The 16,934-nt window shown below is 37.8% G+C and overlaps 2 protein-coding genes and 1 long non-coding RNA gene across 9 annotated transcripts in view; all 3 read left to right on the forward strand.

The window, feature by feature from the left end:
- Nucleotides 1–16,934, forward strand: part of hus1 (HUS1 checkpoint clamp component) — a 42,741-nt gene that overhangs the window by 22,013 nt on the left and 3,794 nt on the right. The window lies entirely within an intron of this gene.
- LOC103156745 (NACHT, LRR and PYD domains-containing protein 12-like) overlaps nt 1–16,934 on the forward strand; it is a 113,516-nt gene that overhangs the window by 18,671 nt on the left and 77,911 nt on the right. The window contains exons 8-12 of one of the 5 annotated variants that reach the window (XM_016664569.1): nt 3,026–3,199; nt 3,338–3,514; nt 5,526–5,699; nt 9,159–9,308; nt 13,364–13,817. The exons of 2 other annotated variants lie outside the window; for them this stretch is intronic. In XM_016664569.1, the coding sequence (XP_016520055.1) occupies nt 3,026–3,199; nt 3,338–3,514; nt 5,526–5,699; nt 9,159–9,308; nt 13,364–13,370 (682 nt within the window). In that variant the 3' untranslated portion in view covers nt 13,371–13,817. Of the gene's footprint in view, nt 1–3,025; nt 3,200–3,337; nt 3,515–5,525; nt 5,700–9,158; nt 9,313–13,363; nt 13,818–16,934 lie in introns of those variants that run through there. 2 more of the 5 variants (XM_016664570.1, XM_016664568.1) reach the window with 2 other exon arrangements.
- On the forward strand, nt 15,147–16,934 carry LOC107833993 (uncharacterized). 3 transcript variants are annotated; one of them, XR_001659760.1, is made up of 3 exons: nt 15,147–15,318; nt 15,692–15,934; nt 16,883–16,934. It is a non-coding gene; the product is annotated as an uncharacterized LOC107833993 (long non-coding RNA). The 3 variants fall into 3 exon arrangements; XR_001659761.1 differs by having other exon boundaries at nt 15,148–15,318; nt 15,727–15,934; XR_001659762.1 differs by having other exon boundaries at nt 15,148–15,318; nt 15,734–15,934.

Consider the following 16,934-nt stretch of genomic DNA (forward strand, 5'->3'; position numbering starts at 1 on the left):
AATCTCATACAGTCTACCCACGTCTCGGAGAAAAACTGAGCTATAACTTGTCACTCTTGCCTTTTTCTCTCTCCCTCTCTCTCCTTTTTTTTTTTTGAAAACCTGATTTTATAACTTTTCTTAGCAGCATAGTAACTGTCACAGTCGTTCATGTCTTCCACTGACTGCTGCTAACAACGTCAATCTGAAGCGCTCCAAGCAGGAATTAACCATTTAACGAAGGGGGTCCAGGGCAAATATGGATGTGTGTTTTTTGGTCTGGGAGTGGGAACATTAAATTTTTACTGCTAAAAACAATCTTCGAAAATACAATATGATTAATTTTGTTATTGACAGGACCCCAATTTTTTTTAATTTTATTTCTATGAACAATAAATAAATTGTGGAGGGCCTCCTGTTGGTAAGGGCCCCTAGAATTGTCATCACTTTGCCCTCTATACCGCGCTCCAGGGAACAAGATGCGCTAAATTATAAGACAGTTTAATGAAGCTTCAAGGCAGATCACTTCCCTCAAGGAATTTTGATAATCGAGGTACTCAAATCATTCAAGGAATCTAATGAAGAATATTTTTAATACAAGGTTAAAAGTTGTTTTCAAAAGGCACATTTAATGATAAATGAGCCTCATCAGAAGCTGTATTGTAATTTATTGAATAGTACTCTAAATGTTGATATGAGTTAGAGATTTATACAGCATGGCATTAATATAACATTATGTGATTATTTAATGGAAAATGAATGGCATCTTCCTGGTGTTTTGCAAATAGCAGCAGAAGTAACTGTTATTACTGCTGTTATTAAAAGAAAATAGCAGTGCACACATTGCAGTTTTCAGGCTGATCACCAATATTTAAGAAGCCTGATTGATTTTGTCTTACACTGACTTATTTCTATACTACTTGTAGCAGAAAAGTTTCAAAGTTGGCAATAGTAAGACGACTATTGTTAAAAGCATCTCTCTCTCAGTGCCTTGTGGTGGTAGAAGAGATTGGTGGACAAGATTAGTTTCACATGTAACTATCAACAGATTGTTGATCATCCTAAATTGAAGAAATCGGGGCCAATCAATCTGAACACTCCTAAAAATTTGACCCTTCCTCCTTCAAAATTAAAGTCCATCACATTGGGCATTTATGGCAAAGGATTCTGTGCTGCAAGCTGGCCTCCTTCAGTCACTACTGTTAGTAGACAATATATCAAACACTTTACATTTGAGCAGATCAGATGCATTTTGTGTGGTCAGCTGTTTGAGGATGGTGGAAGTATTTCATACATTCATTGTGATTAAAGCTCTGCACATGTTAGAAGTTGGACCTAGTATTGTCTTTTCTGTAAAATGTACACCATACTTTGGAGTGCTTCTGCCACAATGGCACGGGGTTTCCCCTAGAAAACTTGCTAAGCCCGGTGGTCAGGGCGCCAGAGCGCCGTGTTGAGATGTTAAGTTGATAGGAATGATAAAGTATTACTGGGTAATTATATTTTACTGGAAAACACATAAAAACCCACAGTTCTCCTGCAGTGTTGGTTCTGTTGGACCTCAGTGTTGATCAGGACATTTTACTGAATCGACTGAAGAGTCGGGTCGGACTCTCTGGTCCAGTGCTCAACTGGTTTGAATCTTGCATAAAGAACAGGGATTACTTTGTTTCAATCGGAAACTTCTCATTGGAGAGGTCAAAGGTCACATGTGGGGTACCCCAAGGTTCAATCCTAGGACCCCTTCTTTTCAATATCTATATGCTCCCACTGGCTCAGGTTATAACAGGAAATAATATTAGCTACCATAACTACATGGATGATACACCTGTAGTGTATCATCTATGTTACAATGTCACACTTTCTCCAGCTGAACAGAAACTAAACTGAAGTTATCTTTGCCCCTAAAGAGGAGCGATCTAGTCATATATCTAAAGTCATAGATCTAGAGTTATAGATCTAGAATCAATGCTCAGCTTCAGTTATTACAACTGAAAACCAGCGATCAGCCCGAAACCTGGGAGTAGTGATGGACTCTGACCTGAACCTTCAGAGCCACATAAAGACAGTCACAAAGTCGGCCTTCTATCACCTGAAGAACATCTCCAGGATTAGAGGACTGATGTCTCACCAGGATCTAGAGAAACTCATCCATGCGTTTATCTTCAGCCGCATTGATTACTGCAGCAGCGTCTTCACAGGTCTGACTAATAAATCAATCCTCCAGCTGCAGCTGATCCAGAAGCTGCTGCTGTTCTCACTAAAACCAGGAAGATAGAGACATAACACCAGTTTTAAAGTCCCTACACTGGCTCCCTGTAGCTCAGAGGATAGACTTTAAAATACTGTTAGTTTATAAAATTTGATTTGTTGACAATACTTAAACAGGAAAATAGCCTGAAAAACAACAAACAAAAATATGAACATATACTTTTTTGCACTTCTGTTAAATCCCAATTAAGACTGTAGTAAGTAACTTATAAAAAGTATTTTTTGCATATTTGTTGAAACTGTCACTATGTTGTGACAGTCTGTGTCAATCACATCTTTGTGCAGCGCTGCTCATCCCTCCTCCTATAGCGCTTTTGCTCTCTGGTACTGCTGCAGCTTTCGGCTGTCAGCAGGTTCTGTTGTGAATGCTATACCAGTTAGCATAAACTTTTATCAATTTTTAGCACAGACAGGGCCACACACTGGGCAGTGTGTTTGAGATGCCACACATAATTTATCTTTATCTTTTTATTCAAAAAGATAAAGGTAGAGTTTGCATGTCCTCCCCATGCATACATTGTTTTTATTTTTATAGTATACAAAACTTACATGTGAGGTTACTTGGTCTCCCTAAAATAGACCTTAGGCTTGATTGTGTGTGTGAATAATTGTTTTTCCTGTTTCTGTGTTGCCCTGTCATGGACTAGCAACCTGTATGGTGTACTTAGTAACCAACGACTGTTGGAATAGGAGTCATAGATTTATAGGTGGTTTTCCATGTGATTTTCACTTGCATCACTTTGGCTTTGGCTCATATGTTTCACTTTTTGTTTAGATTGGCAGACTGCAGTTTGTCTGAGACCAGTTGTGTTTCTCTGGTCTCGTCTATGAAGTCCAGCCCCTCCTATCTGACAGAATTGGATATAAGCAAGAACAAATTAACTGATGATGTTGTGAAGAAGCTTTGCAATTTCCTGAAGAACACTACCTACAAGCTGAAGACTCTTAGGTAAGACACACTTTTCTGGTTTTATGCTTAAAATAAGTTGATGCAAATTAGACCTTACTCTCAAATATTTTAACCACCCATCAATATTTTTGATATCTTTAGAATTAAAAAAAATAATCATGTTTTATTTTTATGTAGACTGTGGGGCTGCAGTTTGTCAGAGCGCAGCTGTACTCTTCTCGGTTCAGCTCTAAAGTCGAACCCATCACACCTGACAGAACTGGATCTGAGTCAGAACAAAGACCTGGGAAACGCTGGAGCGGATGAGCTGTTTGGCTTTCTAAAGAGTCCACTCTGTAAACTAAGCATATTAAAGTAAGACACCATTCTATGAATTTGCTCTGATATTAATATGAGGTGTGGTACAGTTAACACTAACCTGCTGACACATGGGCAATGATATTTTTATTGACACATAGGAGCTTCACTGTAGTTCAGTTTGTTTTCCTACTTAACATTTCATTGCTATTATTTTATACAGGTTTATTTTCACATGGGTTAATTCTAATAAGGTTGATTGGCAGTTTTGGTGTACAAGGTAGCCTTTTCTGCTGATGAAATTAAAAAAGTACTACTAAAATTGCTTAACACAACTAATACCAAAATGTTTTTTCCATTTTCTGAGTAGCACTTGTTGACTCCTGTTTTTATGTTATTCAATTTCCTTAATGGATGACAAGTTTAGTATATGGCCTGATTTTATGTTATGATTTCATTTAAACATGATTTAAAGGCAGAAACCACCTTCTTACACCATTCCAGACAAAACTTAAGTCCAATCCTCATGGGAAAATGTTTCCACCTTACCTGTATCCTTGTTTTTGTGTTTTGTAGCTGTCCTGTTTTGTTTTAGGTTTTGAAACATTGAGCATGGATAATGGCATTAATCTCTTTTTCTTACCAGAATCATAACTCTTAGTCCTTGACACTAAAAACATGGTATTGAAAATGAAAGGTTGTTAGATTGTCTGTAGGTTTTTTGACTACTTGGGTTTACTAGTCCAGGAACTCAACTGTCTGAAAAATAAGCGCAAGGGCTTTAATACCTGGATAACCACTTTACTACTAACATTACACTAAAAGAGAGGTGAGACCAAACAATTGTATTAATTTAAAACAGAATGAAATAGATTGGTATAACTGAAGTTGAAATGTTGAAAGCCAAATGTATGAGCATAAAACTGTAAAACACTTCTGGCTACAGATGGGATTAATGTGTGGTGCTCATTCAGTAAAACAATAGGATGTCATAAAATGCATTTACAGGGTCATGAACAATAACATATAACATATTGCAAAAACCCTGGGGAGCAACTCTAGGACACGTTATGTCCAGCATTCTTTCATTTACATGCGTTGGCCGCAGTCTGATTTTTATTTTATTTTTTTAAAGGTCATTCATACCAGTAATTTTATGGGACCAAAGTCAAACTTCTGTTTCACCAGTTTATGACTTCAAAGTGACCTGTATGTGTAGAAGGACGTAGACGTCCCACAGCAGTGCAGTTTATGGAAATAATTGATCCAGTGTCTTTGGATCAATTTTAAAGTTATTCAGTTTTACTGTTGCTAAATATTCCATTCCTGCATTGTACTCTGGAGAAAGCATGCAACTGCACAACAGTGTGGAGAATTCTCTTTTCTTTTATAGCATGTAACCTGACCGTAAATGTTATCTCCTTGTCAAGTATAGACCATTTGGTTGGGACCCATAAATGGACCTGGGCCAGGGATTTTATACCCAATGGGTCGTTACTGGTTTAAGTGGGGTAACGTGATGGTGATAAGTGGTTATGTGTTTCTTCAAAACCTTTATCTTACGGACCAAAACCAATAACAAAAACTGGTGAATAGTCATTAAGGCTATGATAATCAGCTGTCAGTTTCCTTTACATCTGGAAAAAGCTCAAATTTACTAATAAGATGAAATCAAAGACAAATTTACCATTTTAAAACTTCCCAAACTGGTATTTAAAGCAGTTTCAGAAGTTTTAATAGTGGTTTCCATATTACTTCAACTTATATAATTTTCAAAAAGCCAAAGTGTTTTTGTCAGAAATGGGTGATTTTCTCTTGAATTGCTCTTACAGTCTCAGCATTTATATTGATGGAGCTGCAAGAGATTGACTGTAGTCAGCAGCCCTTAATTAAAGGAGCACCATGTTGTTATTGATGACTTTGCATTTGAAATGCCTTGTTGCTGAAAGGTGCTATACAGTACAGATAAAATTAAATTTTTTAAAAATATTTTTTACATGCTTTTTCTTAGTGTTTTGACCTGCACCCAGTTGACTTTACCCTCAGATATTTTAATATTTTTCTTTAGATTGAGGGGCTGCAGTTTGTCAGAGATCAGCTGTTCTTCTCTGGCCTCAGCTCTGAAGTCCAACCAACATCTGACTGAACTGGACCTGAGTGACAACAAAGACCTGAAAGATTCTGGAGTGAAGGAGCTCTGTGGTTTTCTACAAATGTCTGTCTGCAAACTACAGACATTGAAGTAAGAAACTATGCAGGATTTCTTCCAGTGTATTTATAAGCCTAACAGGGGGCTGGGCTTTATTTGCCCCCAACCAGCCAAATCACTGCCTGTTTTAGGAAAAAAAAAAGAAAAAGTTCATAATAGTTTTTTAATACACCAAGCCTGCCTGCATGTGTCTTTGCTGCACTGAGCATTTCATGGGAAGAGCAGAATTATTCCTTAAAGACGAGGTTCATAGTTGATGCATTGAACAAGGCACCCATCACACCGCTGGTACCTCTGCACATTGGCCTCGCCTAGATGGCTGCTGCATCTCTCAAGTTTACCTCGGGGCGGTTTGCACCCTTCCTTTCATGAACCTGGACAATTTGGAAGGTGTTTCTGGAGAAAAGTTTCACCAGTATTGGGGTTTACATAAATGAGTGATGATTGCAAATTGCTGAGATAACAAAATATATACTTACCAATATATTAGATTTTTAAACAAACAGCTAAATTCAAATTCACACTTTTACAAAGTAACCTTGCCAGCTCCTTAAAATCTGAACTTTAAATACTATACAAAAAAAGTTACATCTCTCCTTTCGGTCATAATACAATATTTAGTAAAACTTGTTCATGGACACACCGTCTGCTGTCAGAGAGCTGCTCAGTGCAGAGGATCGTAATTATGAGTTTAATTAGGGAAGCGAAAGGAACAAGATCGTTAAGTTTTGTAACGAGTGAATTAGCAGCGCTGCTAGCAGCTCGTTTCTCTGAAGAGCTGAAAGGAATAAAGAGAAAAGCGGAGAAGCTGGTCAGAGTCTGAGCTGCTGTTTGCGCTGACGGTGTAAAACACCAGAACTACATAATATCAGCTGGTGTGATGTGAATTTTATAAGACAAAATGAAATATCTGGGATTATTTAGTCCATCACAACCAGAACCTCGAGGTTCTTCGTTGCTGAGGGTCGCAGCAACTCATTGGAGAAATAACCGCAGCTGCTGCGCTCCAGGCCGTAGTACGGAGAATCTCCCCACTGGACCAGAACCGAACCGAATCACACATTAACCTGTCAGACAGCACCTTACCACTGGAAAGAGTCGTAAGATGCCCTTGTGGAGCTCGGGAACTGTTGCACTGTTCGTGGCTGTTCTCTAATAATCAGACGGCAGCAACAGGTGTGTTTTGAACGAGCTCCCACAACAAAAGCGGTAGTTTTCATCGCCTACCGACAAAACAAAAGAATTTGGCTAAAACTTCTAAACTTTAAGAGATCCCAAAGTGCTTTATGCATGCTCATTTCATTGAGTGAACAAAAAGCCACACAATGGCTTTTGCAACTGATTCAGTGAAGTAGCTAAATATGCTAGTGCGGGTTATTTGCGGCCATTTCTTCAAGTCGCCATCCCTCCCCGCATTAGCTGTAGGTAGCGGTAAAACAATATTGCCACATTTAAGATGTGATGGGTGGAGTTCCCACATATTTTATAGCCTAAAACCTCTGAGGAAAGCCAGTTAGCGAGTTGCTAACATGTAAACAAATGGCGTTTCCGGTTAGCGGCGGAAGTCGCGCCCATAATTCACGCAAAGCCTCATGGGGGCTCGGAATAAGGTGGATACATTTTTGAAGTAATTAGGAGTTTTTGTGTACCAAAACAGCATTTTTTAGTTAATAGGCAACAGCCTCAGGAGTACTTAAGCCATCGCACCAGTCAATTTAAGAATACTTATTGTTTCCCCCAAAACGATAAAAACCTGGAAATTGTGATAATAAATACCCCTGTATTTTCCAGACCAAACCCAGTGGAAGTACTTACATTGTGCAACATATATAATTACCCAGCTGGATTATTTACTAAATAACAAAACATAATTTAATAAAGCTTTGAGGCAGATGATTTGCCTCAAGAAATTTTAATATTTGAGGTACTCAAATCTATCGAGGAATTGCAACAGTCCTAATTTAATATTTTCTTAACAAAAACATTTGATCAGTTCTCTACCTTAGATACAGGATATGGTGAATGACCTCTACTTGTTTAGTGCTTTATCAAGTCCTGAGGACTCTGGTGACACCATGAACAGTGTGCGTTGGGGCAGAATGACAATAGCTTGGCTGACATTCAGTCAGAGCTGCTTAGCCTTCTGATCGTTCCCAGCATGTAAAGGCTGGGAATGATCAGCCTACAACGCTGACGTGATGGAAAAGAGAATTTTTAACTTGCAACAGTATCAACCAATACCTTTTTTGCATTTCCACCCTTGTGTAAATAGTTCAGAAAATTCAGCTTAATAAAAATGTTTATAAGTTTATCTATAGACTGAGAACCAATATGAAGATTTCACCCTCTTTTGGATCTTTTTCACCAAACTGGTTACTTGGTACCAGTTCTGTGTGTGCAGCGCTGATGTTATCTGAAATGCAGGAAGCTGCACAAGTGTGGAGTAAACAGACAACTTCTCTCAAATATACAAGTTTTTTTTAAACAAAATGAGCTGTTAATAGTTAAAAGATTTTGTTCAACTAACTCGCTAAGCTAGTTACAAACAACTAAAAGTACTGAGAAAAAGATAAAATGATTTTTTATCTGCAGTAAAATGATGGTTGATGCATCATTTTATTGCATCAACCAGTAAAATGATGCAGTGATGTCATAGTTCAGTATGAATTGTGACTATTGAGTACCCATATTTACTTCATGAGTAAGTTGGTTTGTTTTAATTTGTTTCAACTAATTCAGGTTTGTTTCTCAATTGCTTTTTGTTGTGGCCCCTCAGGGATCATACATTTTTTTCTTGCCCTCTCCTGAAATGAAATAGCATTGCAAATCTGATAATATTTAATCATTTGTCTGTACAAACAACTGGCTCCAACATTGTATGACCTGATTACCAAAACAGCTGTTTTATTGTTCAAAGTCTCAAAACAATTTCCAGGTTCAATTTATTAACTCAATCAGTAACATTTAATCAAGACTACTCTAAAGAGACAAAGTACAAATGATTCAGCGGGATTTTTAGACTTAACAGTAAAACTTTTTAAAACTTAGTTAGTAGCCAGGTGCTTATTGTTTAGAATGAATGAATAAAGAGAATTATAAAGTCCTGCTTCTCGGCTTTTGACAAGTACTGCTTTAGACCAACATTTATCTTCATACTTTTATCATCAGAGCAAAACTGAGAGAAACTCCTGTTTACTTAGCAACCCAGAACAAGAATCAGACATGGAGAACCAACATTTGGCTTTATATTTAGCTTTAACTGGGTTAAGTTCTAGTAATTACTAAGAACTGGAACCAACATTTAGTTTTATACTTCTTGCCTTTCTTTCATTCTTTTGGTTTTGTTGTTTTGTTTGTATTTCCCTCTAATTTGAGTAAAGCACTTTCAGCTGCCTTGTTGCTGAAAATGTGCTATATAAATAAAGTTACCTTAACATCTTCTGTTTCATAGTTTCATGTTCAGTGACTGTTGCTCACATTTTGTTTTCTCAGATTGTGGGGCTGCAGGTTGTCAGAGATCAGCTGTTCTTCTCTGGCCTCAGCTCTGAAGTCCAACCAACATCTGACTGAACTGGACCTGAGTCAGAACAACCTGGAGGATCCAGATGTTCACCAGCTGAAGGATCTTGTAAAGACTTTAAAGTGAGTAGATGGTTGGAGTCCAACATGCATCCACATATTTGAATAAGACGATACTGTTCTGGGTAGCTTTGGAGAGGACGGGGCTGAGGACACAGCCTTGGGGCAAACCTGTACTGAGTGCGACTACGGAGAAGGTAAGGGAGTCGATTTGGACCTGCTGGGGTCTGTTGGTTTAAAAATCCCTGATCCACCAGCACAGTCCTCCTCCTAGTACCAGGGACTCTAGCCTCTCCACCAACTTGTTAGGAGTTGAGGGAGTTTAAAGCTGAGCTGTAATCCACATCCAGCATCCTTACAGAGGTATTAAGTAATGTCAGCATACCTGTCAGGATAAGTCTTGCCATCACCTTTTAGTTTTTGAACAAGTTTCATTCCACCAATGATCCATGCAGACTTCTTCAATATCACCAACTGCTGACCCTGATTTCTCCAACTCTCTTGCAAGACAAACTTGTTCTGCAGTGAGTAAAAAACGAACAACAGGAGACAAGTAAATGGACCAAGTGTATGACCCAACCTCTTTAGTTTGAAGGTCTGTTCTTTGTTAAACTATTATGATACACCTGAGAAGATATTTATGTGCTTTCAAGGTGGATTTCTGAAGCTTGATAATGTTTTCAGGTTCTATTTTTTAAATTGTGTCATGGAGTGTTGTTGATGAGCCTTTTTCTAAATGCTCTCTTCTGAACTTTTTATAAGCTTCCTCTTTAGTATGGTGAGCTTGCAGCAAATCACTGGCTGTGTTTAGTGATGCAATGAATCCGGTGGACAGACTGATGCTGACTTAGAGCTTTTCTCCATAAGTTCTACATCTGCCCTGTTTCAGACTTCTGTGGATCGTAATGTCTCATACCTTCTGTTGGCTTGTTGTCCATCTTGTTCCTACGTTACCTTACATACTGAACTGGTTTTCAAAATGAAACCTTTGGTTCCTCCAGTTGTTTTACTTATCCTTATTTACAGACTCTTCAGTTGTTTGGTCCACTGGAATATTTCCAAATGGATTGAAGATTCTCAGCTGGTGAAGAACCTCATTTACGGTTGACAACTATATATCATTTGAAAATAGAATACAAGAAGTCAATCCCAATTCAAGGACTGCAACCCTAATTTCTAATGGTAAACTTTGCCTTAAGTAAATGGAAAATATTGAATGTTTAGGGCAAGGCTGTTCAACTAAAAGATCTGCAGTCATGGCCAAAAGTTTTGAGAATGACACAAATATTATATTTTCTCATGATCTGCTGCCCTCTGGTTTTCATGTGTGCGTCAGATGTTTTCATCACATACAGAAATACAATTGCAATCATATTATGAGTAACAAAAGCTTTTATTGACAGAATGAGTTAATGCAGCAAGTCAATATTTGCAGTGTTGACCCCTCGTCTTCAGGACCTCTGCAGTTCTCCCTGACATGCTCTCAATCAACTTCTGGGCCAAATCCTGACTGACAGCAGTCCATTCTTGCACAATCAATGCTGCATTTTGTCAGAATTCCCAGGTTTTTGTTTGTCGACCCGTTTCTTGATGATTGACCACAAGTTTTCAATAGGATTAAGATCTGGGGAGTTTCCAGGCCATGGACCTAAAATCTCTATGTTTTGTTCCCTGAGCCAGTTAGTTATCACCTTTGCTTCATGGCAAGGTGCTCCATCATGCTGGAAAAGGCATTGTTCATCACCAAACTGCTCTCGGACGGTTAGGAGAAGTTGCTCTCGGATGACATTCTGGTACCATTCTTTATTCATGGCTGTGTTTTTAGGCCAGAGAGCCGACTCCCTTGGCTGAGAAGCAACACATGAATGGTTTCAGGATGCTCTACAGTTGGCATGAGACAAGACTTGTGGCAGCGCTCACCTCGTCTTCTCCGAACAAGCTGTTTTCCAGATGTCCCAAACAATCGGAAAATGACTTTACCCCAGTCCTCAGCAGTCCACTCTGTACCTTTTGCAGAATATCAGTCTGTCCCTGATGCTTTTCCTGGAGAGAAGTGGCTTCTTTGCTGCCCTCCTTGAGACCAGGCCTTGCTCCAAGAGTCTCCGCCTCACAGTGCGTGCAGATGCACTCACACCTGCCTGCTGCCATTCCTGAGCAAGCTCTGCACTGCTGGTAGCCCGATCCCACAGCTGAAACACTTTTAAGAGACGGTCCTGGCGCTTGCTGGTCTTTCTTGGCGCCCTGGAGCCTTTTTGGCAACAAGGGAACCTCTCCTTGAAGTTCTTGATGATGCGATAAATTGTTGACTGAGGTGAACAATCAAAACAAAAGCTGAAGCAGTAGACTTTGTAAAAATTAACATTTGAATCGTTCTCAAAACTTTTGGCCATGACTGTAGCCACCAAAGGGAGAAAATGAACAGCATACAAACAAAGGCAGTTCAACGCTTCTGTAAAATAGCAAATGACAAACATACATTTCCAAACCATTCTTAACTAGGAAATGTCATAATCATACCTGGTCATTTGCTCAAGTAAACAACTTTACATGTAGAAAGGAATAGTGGGATTCAATATTATAATGTGAATCTGACAGAGTGTTCACTCGTTACTCTTTCTTTGTTCCACATTTTAACAATATTTGTACAGAACAAACCTGGCAACAAATCTAGATTAAATATGAGAACATTTTGCAGTGTCTGGGAAGTATGTGGATAAAATGTTGACAACAATGTGTCAGTTTTACGCTTAACTTCCAATAATAATTTCCTGTTTAACTGTTAGTGCAAAGGCAGCTTAGTGGCAGCGAGAATTCAAAAGAAAACACGTAACGGAGCTTATAAAATGTATTTTGTTATTGACATCCCCTTTGATAGAGACACAAGGTGTGTTATACTGTAAATAAATGCATGTTTTAAATATGGTGACTTAAACTGTGCATTTATTTACTTTTATTCCAAAACAAAAGTTCTTTTAAGTTGTAAATGTTTTATATGACTATTAAAAACCTAAAAATTCCTCCTTAAATTGTCATCTTTCATTCAGAGGAGTATGCAAGAACTTACACGGCCTATTTGATTACAACACATCTGCTTCTTTATCTGCCATTTCTCTAATCCCCACAACAGATGCAATAGTCCTTTAAAGGTCTTTCTGTCAAACTTATAACAGCAGTCTTCAGAAACATAAACAGGAATAATGCCCACATGGATAATTATGACATTTCTAATGGTATGTTCTACCCTCATAATATTGAAATAATAGTTGACTGAATAATAAAATTAATGGTATTTTAGTTAAGGGGTCTGCTTTGGTGAAATCGAGTCCAGGCTTAACCAGGAAATGTGGAAAATCCCTGCTTCATGAGCTTTCCTAGTTTTGTGAAACGGCCCTCAGGAAGCAGAGCTGATTCCAGCGTCCAGCCTTCCAGCATGTCTACAGACAGTGTTCCTCATTCATGAAGCAGGGGTAGCATCAGATCTCATCTCAGTGTTTTTCTTTCAGTTCAATAGGAAACGACTGATCAGATTTTTGTTACAGCTCTGATCAGTCTGACTGCAGCTACCCTGTTTCAGAAAGCAAGGTTAACATCTCTGAATAGAATGTGGATACCCGGAGTAAACCTACTCACCTCTGATACTCAGGTTTTGGTTCCAGAACTGCAGGTATCTCCAAGGTTACTTGATTCTGAGTCAAGTCAACATGAGTTACGCTGAGGTGAGGGTGGGGACAGTTGGTGAAGGCTAGACCTGTCCGAATTCACAGCTTTTCTCTTCCGGTCATCGTTTATTCGCGGACTGTGAAGGACCCGTCCTGTGTAGACGGGTCCTTCACAGGATGCAGACTCTGAATACGGACACAGCTCCTGAGTTAAGCATGAGTGTTAGTATATAAAAATAGAAAAGAAGGCAGATAACATAAATCACCATGGCAATGGGAGAAAATGAGAAGCTAAAAGTGGCAACAGTTGATGCTGCAAAATGGCTAGAGTGGCAGAGACCAAGAAGTGAAAAGAAGCTGGCTCCACCCCATAGCTGCTGATGTCCTTCATGTTGTCTGGTGCTGATGGAGAGGCTGGAAACAATCACTGATCTCTGTTGCTTCTTTTCATCTATGCAGGAAATGATCTTTGACAAAGACAGAAGTTGAGGCGTGTCCTGATGATCAGAGGCCGATACCGCAGCAGTTTGAAAATATGAAAAATGTTATATCTGTGGATTGGTCTGAAATTATTGAAGATATTTGGTGGTGAAAGGGAAAAAAAGTTCAATGCTTATTAGAAACATATCAATCCATGAATATGAATGATGGACAGAAGAGTACAAAGTAAATTCTTTGGAGACGGGATGTAATCATCTCTGGCTATCACCAAGGCCAAATTCCCTCATATATTGTTTAATTATTTCTGATGATTTCAGGGTTGATCTATAATTAGATCTTGTTTTCTTATCAAGAGATGGGTTTAGTACTGTATTAAAGTTCCCACCTATTATTATTTGACAATCTGAAAATTCTGAAAGAATTGTAAATAAATGTTTAAAAAATAATGGGCTATCTGTGTATATAGTATATATTTTTCTTTGTTGTTTTGATTTCTGTGTTGTTTTTGTTGGTTTATTGTTTTCTGTTTTTAATTTATGTATTTTTTTTATTGCTTTACATATTCATGATGTCGTTTATATTACAATTTCTGCTCACAAACTCGTATTCACACACATGCATACACAGTTAATGATACTTTCTGCAGCATCATACCCTCTGGTTTTTTCTTTGTTAGCTCCGTTATGTTATTTTCCTTTCCTTATGTAATGTATTACACCATTTTTTTATTTTGATATTAAATAAATTTATTTAAATTTTAAAAAATTAAATCTGAAAAACTTTATATCTACTGTTTGGTATAATGTTGAAAAGATCAGCATTGTATGGTGAAAGTGGAACCAAATTAGACATTAGCTTTTTATTACAGTTTTTAGGAGGTACAATATGGGACTTAAAAATAAAAAAAATGTATAATCATTTTAACTTTGACAAGCATCAAAGAGTGGGACTCTGAGTTGAAACATCCTGTTTATTTTCTCATGTCTGTCATTTAGTCTAATATTGTTTTTCTCTTCGGATCAATAAAGATTTTTCTAAGATTAATTCTAAGATCCCTTTAGTGAAGTTTTGATCGGAACTTGTTTCAACTGTAAAGTTGATCTTTTTTTCCTCAGTGATTCATTTTCATTTTGTAACCAAGAAATATGAAATAAAGCTCAATTCAACAGTTTCTGGGCTGCATCTTTGCTTCAGTCTGATTCAGTTTTTGCATGTTTTGATAAAATTTTAGATGTTAATGCAAATGTTCCATAAACTCGTCATTTTATCTGCTGCTGCTAACAGCTCAGTGAATTAATGAGGATTTGTTCAGTTAGAGAATGAAACTTTTTGGTAATTTTAAATAAAATATTTTTATTTCATTCTTCATAAAAGTTAAAATCTAAAACTCAGTAAAGAAAGTTTTATCTGCTCCAGAATCTCCCTTTTGTGAAAATGGCAAACACTTTTTAGAGCAGGTCCTGAAAGTGATTTTGATAAATTATGGTAATAATGATTGATGATGATAAATGAGAAAAATAATGACCCTAAGTATAAATTCAACATAGGGACAATAGATTATCTTTGAAAATGATTTAAGTATCAAGTAGTTTGTCAATTGAGAAAACAAAGTCATTAGTATAACACTTTCATTTTGGCAGGCCTAAATTCGTGTGGCTTTTCTGTTACATTATTTAAATGTATTTTATAGCAGCTTTTGAAAACATGTATTAAATTGTTAAATTACAGCTGATATTCAATATTAAAATATGTGAAATCCACCAATGTTAATATTCTTCTTCTGTCAGGAGGAACCTTTGACAGGCGGAGAGAAGCCGATGTTTCCGTCGAACTGTATTAAGGAACGGACCAAAAACGGACTCCCTCCTGAATTTAAACCAGTGGAGTTAAAATCCCTCACACTTTTTATTTTCAGGTTAAAATGAAGTTTCGGGGGAAAATAACCGACATCGCCTGTTTGAACCACTTCACTAGTGAGTCCGTTTAAACTGTTAGCATATTAGCTTGATGAAATGCTAATGAGGTAACTCGTTAGTGTGATAAGATGTGATAAAATTTACTTTCGGTGAATAAAACGCGATTCAGCTCCGAGTTTATTCTCTAAAATATATATCTTGAACTAAAATGCTTCCAGTTGCTAAATGTGATTATTAACTAATAAACCTCCGTGGGAAACAGATTCAGTTGCTCAATCCATTTAAGTTCAGTTGATTTTTTGTTCAGAAATGTAACTCACCGTTTTTCAGTCTGTCTGGTTCGTTGGTTAGTGAACCTTAATAAATAAAACTGTTATTTAAATCCAACAGCAGTGGCTTTGTGTGAATTTTATCTGTGAAATAATTCCAGAGAATCTTCCCAGACATAAATACTGAATCCTTCAGGTTTCAGCATTTAGCCTGATCCTGAAATCAGCTGTGTGTCTGCGGATAAGGGCCTAACTAAAGCCTGGTCCTCTGTTCAGGAGTGGTGACCACCATCTCCAAGCTCACCAAGACCTGCGTCCTGCGGCTGACTCCGGACCATCTGTTCTTCATCCTGCCGGGAAAAGTGACCAACGGAGGAGTCGGCATGTGGTGCCAGCTGCTGCAGGTCCGATGGTTTTCATCCCGGATCATCTTCAGGCACAAACCGCTGCGTTAGTCTTTAGTCTCTGGCTGGAGGGAGTTTTTCCATCTGATGCAGGAAAATCTGGTGTTTCTGAAGATGATGCCTGATTCTGTGGCAGGACTTTGAACATAAAATAGGTTTAATCTGACTCTGTAATTAGATATCTAAAGTACAGTTTCATTAGTTACAACTGCATTTTGACTAGTAAGAATAATAATTCAAGATATCTTCAGTTACATCTTCAAAAGTCAAAATTTCTTTCAATATTATAATCCCAGATATCTAATTAAGCTTTGACTTATTATTTGATTTCATTATATCTGCTATTTAATTTTCACTAGTAAAATTTAACTACTATTTAAAAATACAAAGATTGAGATATCTGGAACTTTCTTTATAACTAGTCATAATTTAATTGTCTGTATTTGAAATAGGTGTTTAAGATGATTGTAATTCATTGTGGATATAAAACTCAATGGTAAATCTGACCTCATTTATACTAGTCAGAATGTAATTAGAGAAATCTCAAAGATGTTTTGTCTAGTCAGATTATTCACCAACTAATCAGAGATATATTAATTTTCTAATAAGTCTAGTCATAAACCGGTTCCACTTACCTGGAATGTAAGTGTGTTGAAACTGATTTTATGTTAAAACTGCTTGCCATACCAATGGGACAGAAATAAAATCAGATTCTGACTCCAACCAAAGGAACCGCAGAGCTTTGAGCTGAACACGACCAGCAGATCATCAGAGTCTGGAAGGTTCTGGTAGAAACAACTGGGTCAGAGGCTTTCATCAGAGGTCAGAGGTCAAAGCTAAACAGTAAAGCTAAAGTTTTCTCCAAAGGATCAGAAACTGAGAGAAAACCTCGCACAGCCTGAAGCTGTTGACCGAGACGCTTCAGTGACTGGTTCTGTTCTGCTGCAGGCCAACTTCTTCCAGGAGTACCAGATGGAGGGCGTGACCTCTGAGGTCCAGG

Source organism: Poecilia formosa, unplaced genomic scaffold (genome assembly GCF_000485575.1).
Source record: "Poecilia formosa unplaced genomic scaffold, Poecilia_formosa-5.1.2 Scaffold497, whole genome shotgun sequence".
Lineage (NCBI taxonomy): Eukaryota > Metazoa > Chordata > Actinopteri > Cyprinodontiformes > Poeciliidae > Poecilia > Poecilia formosa.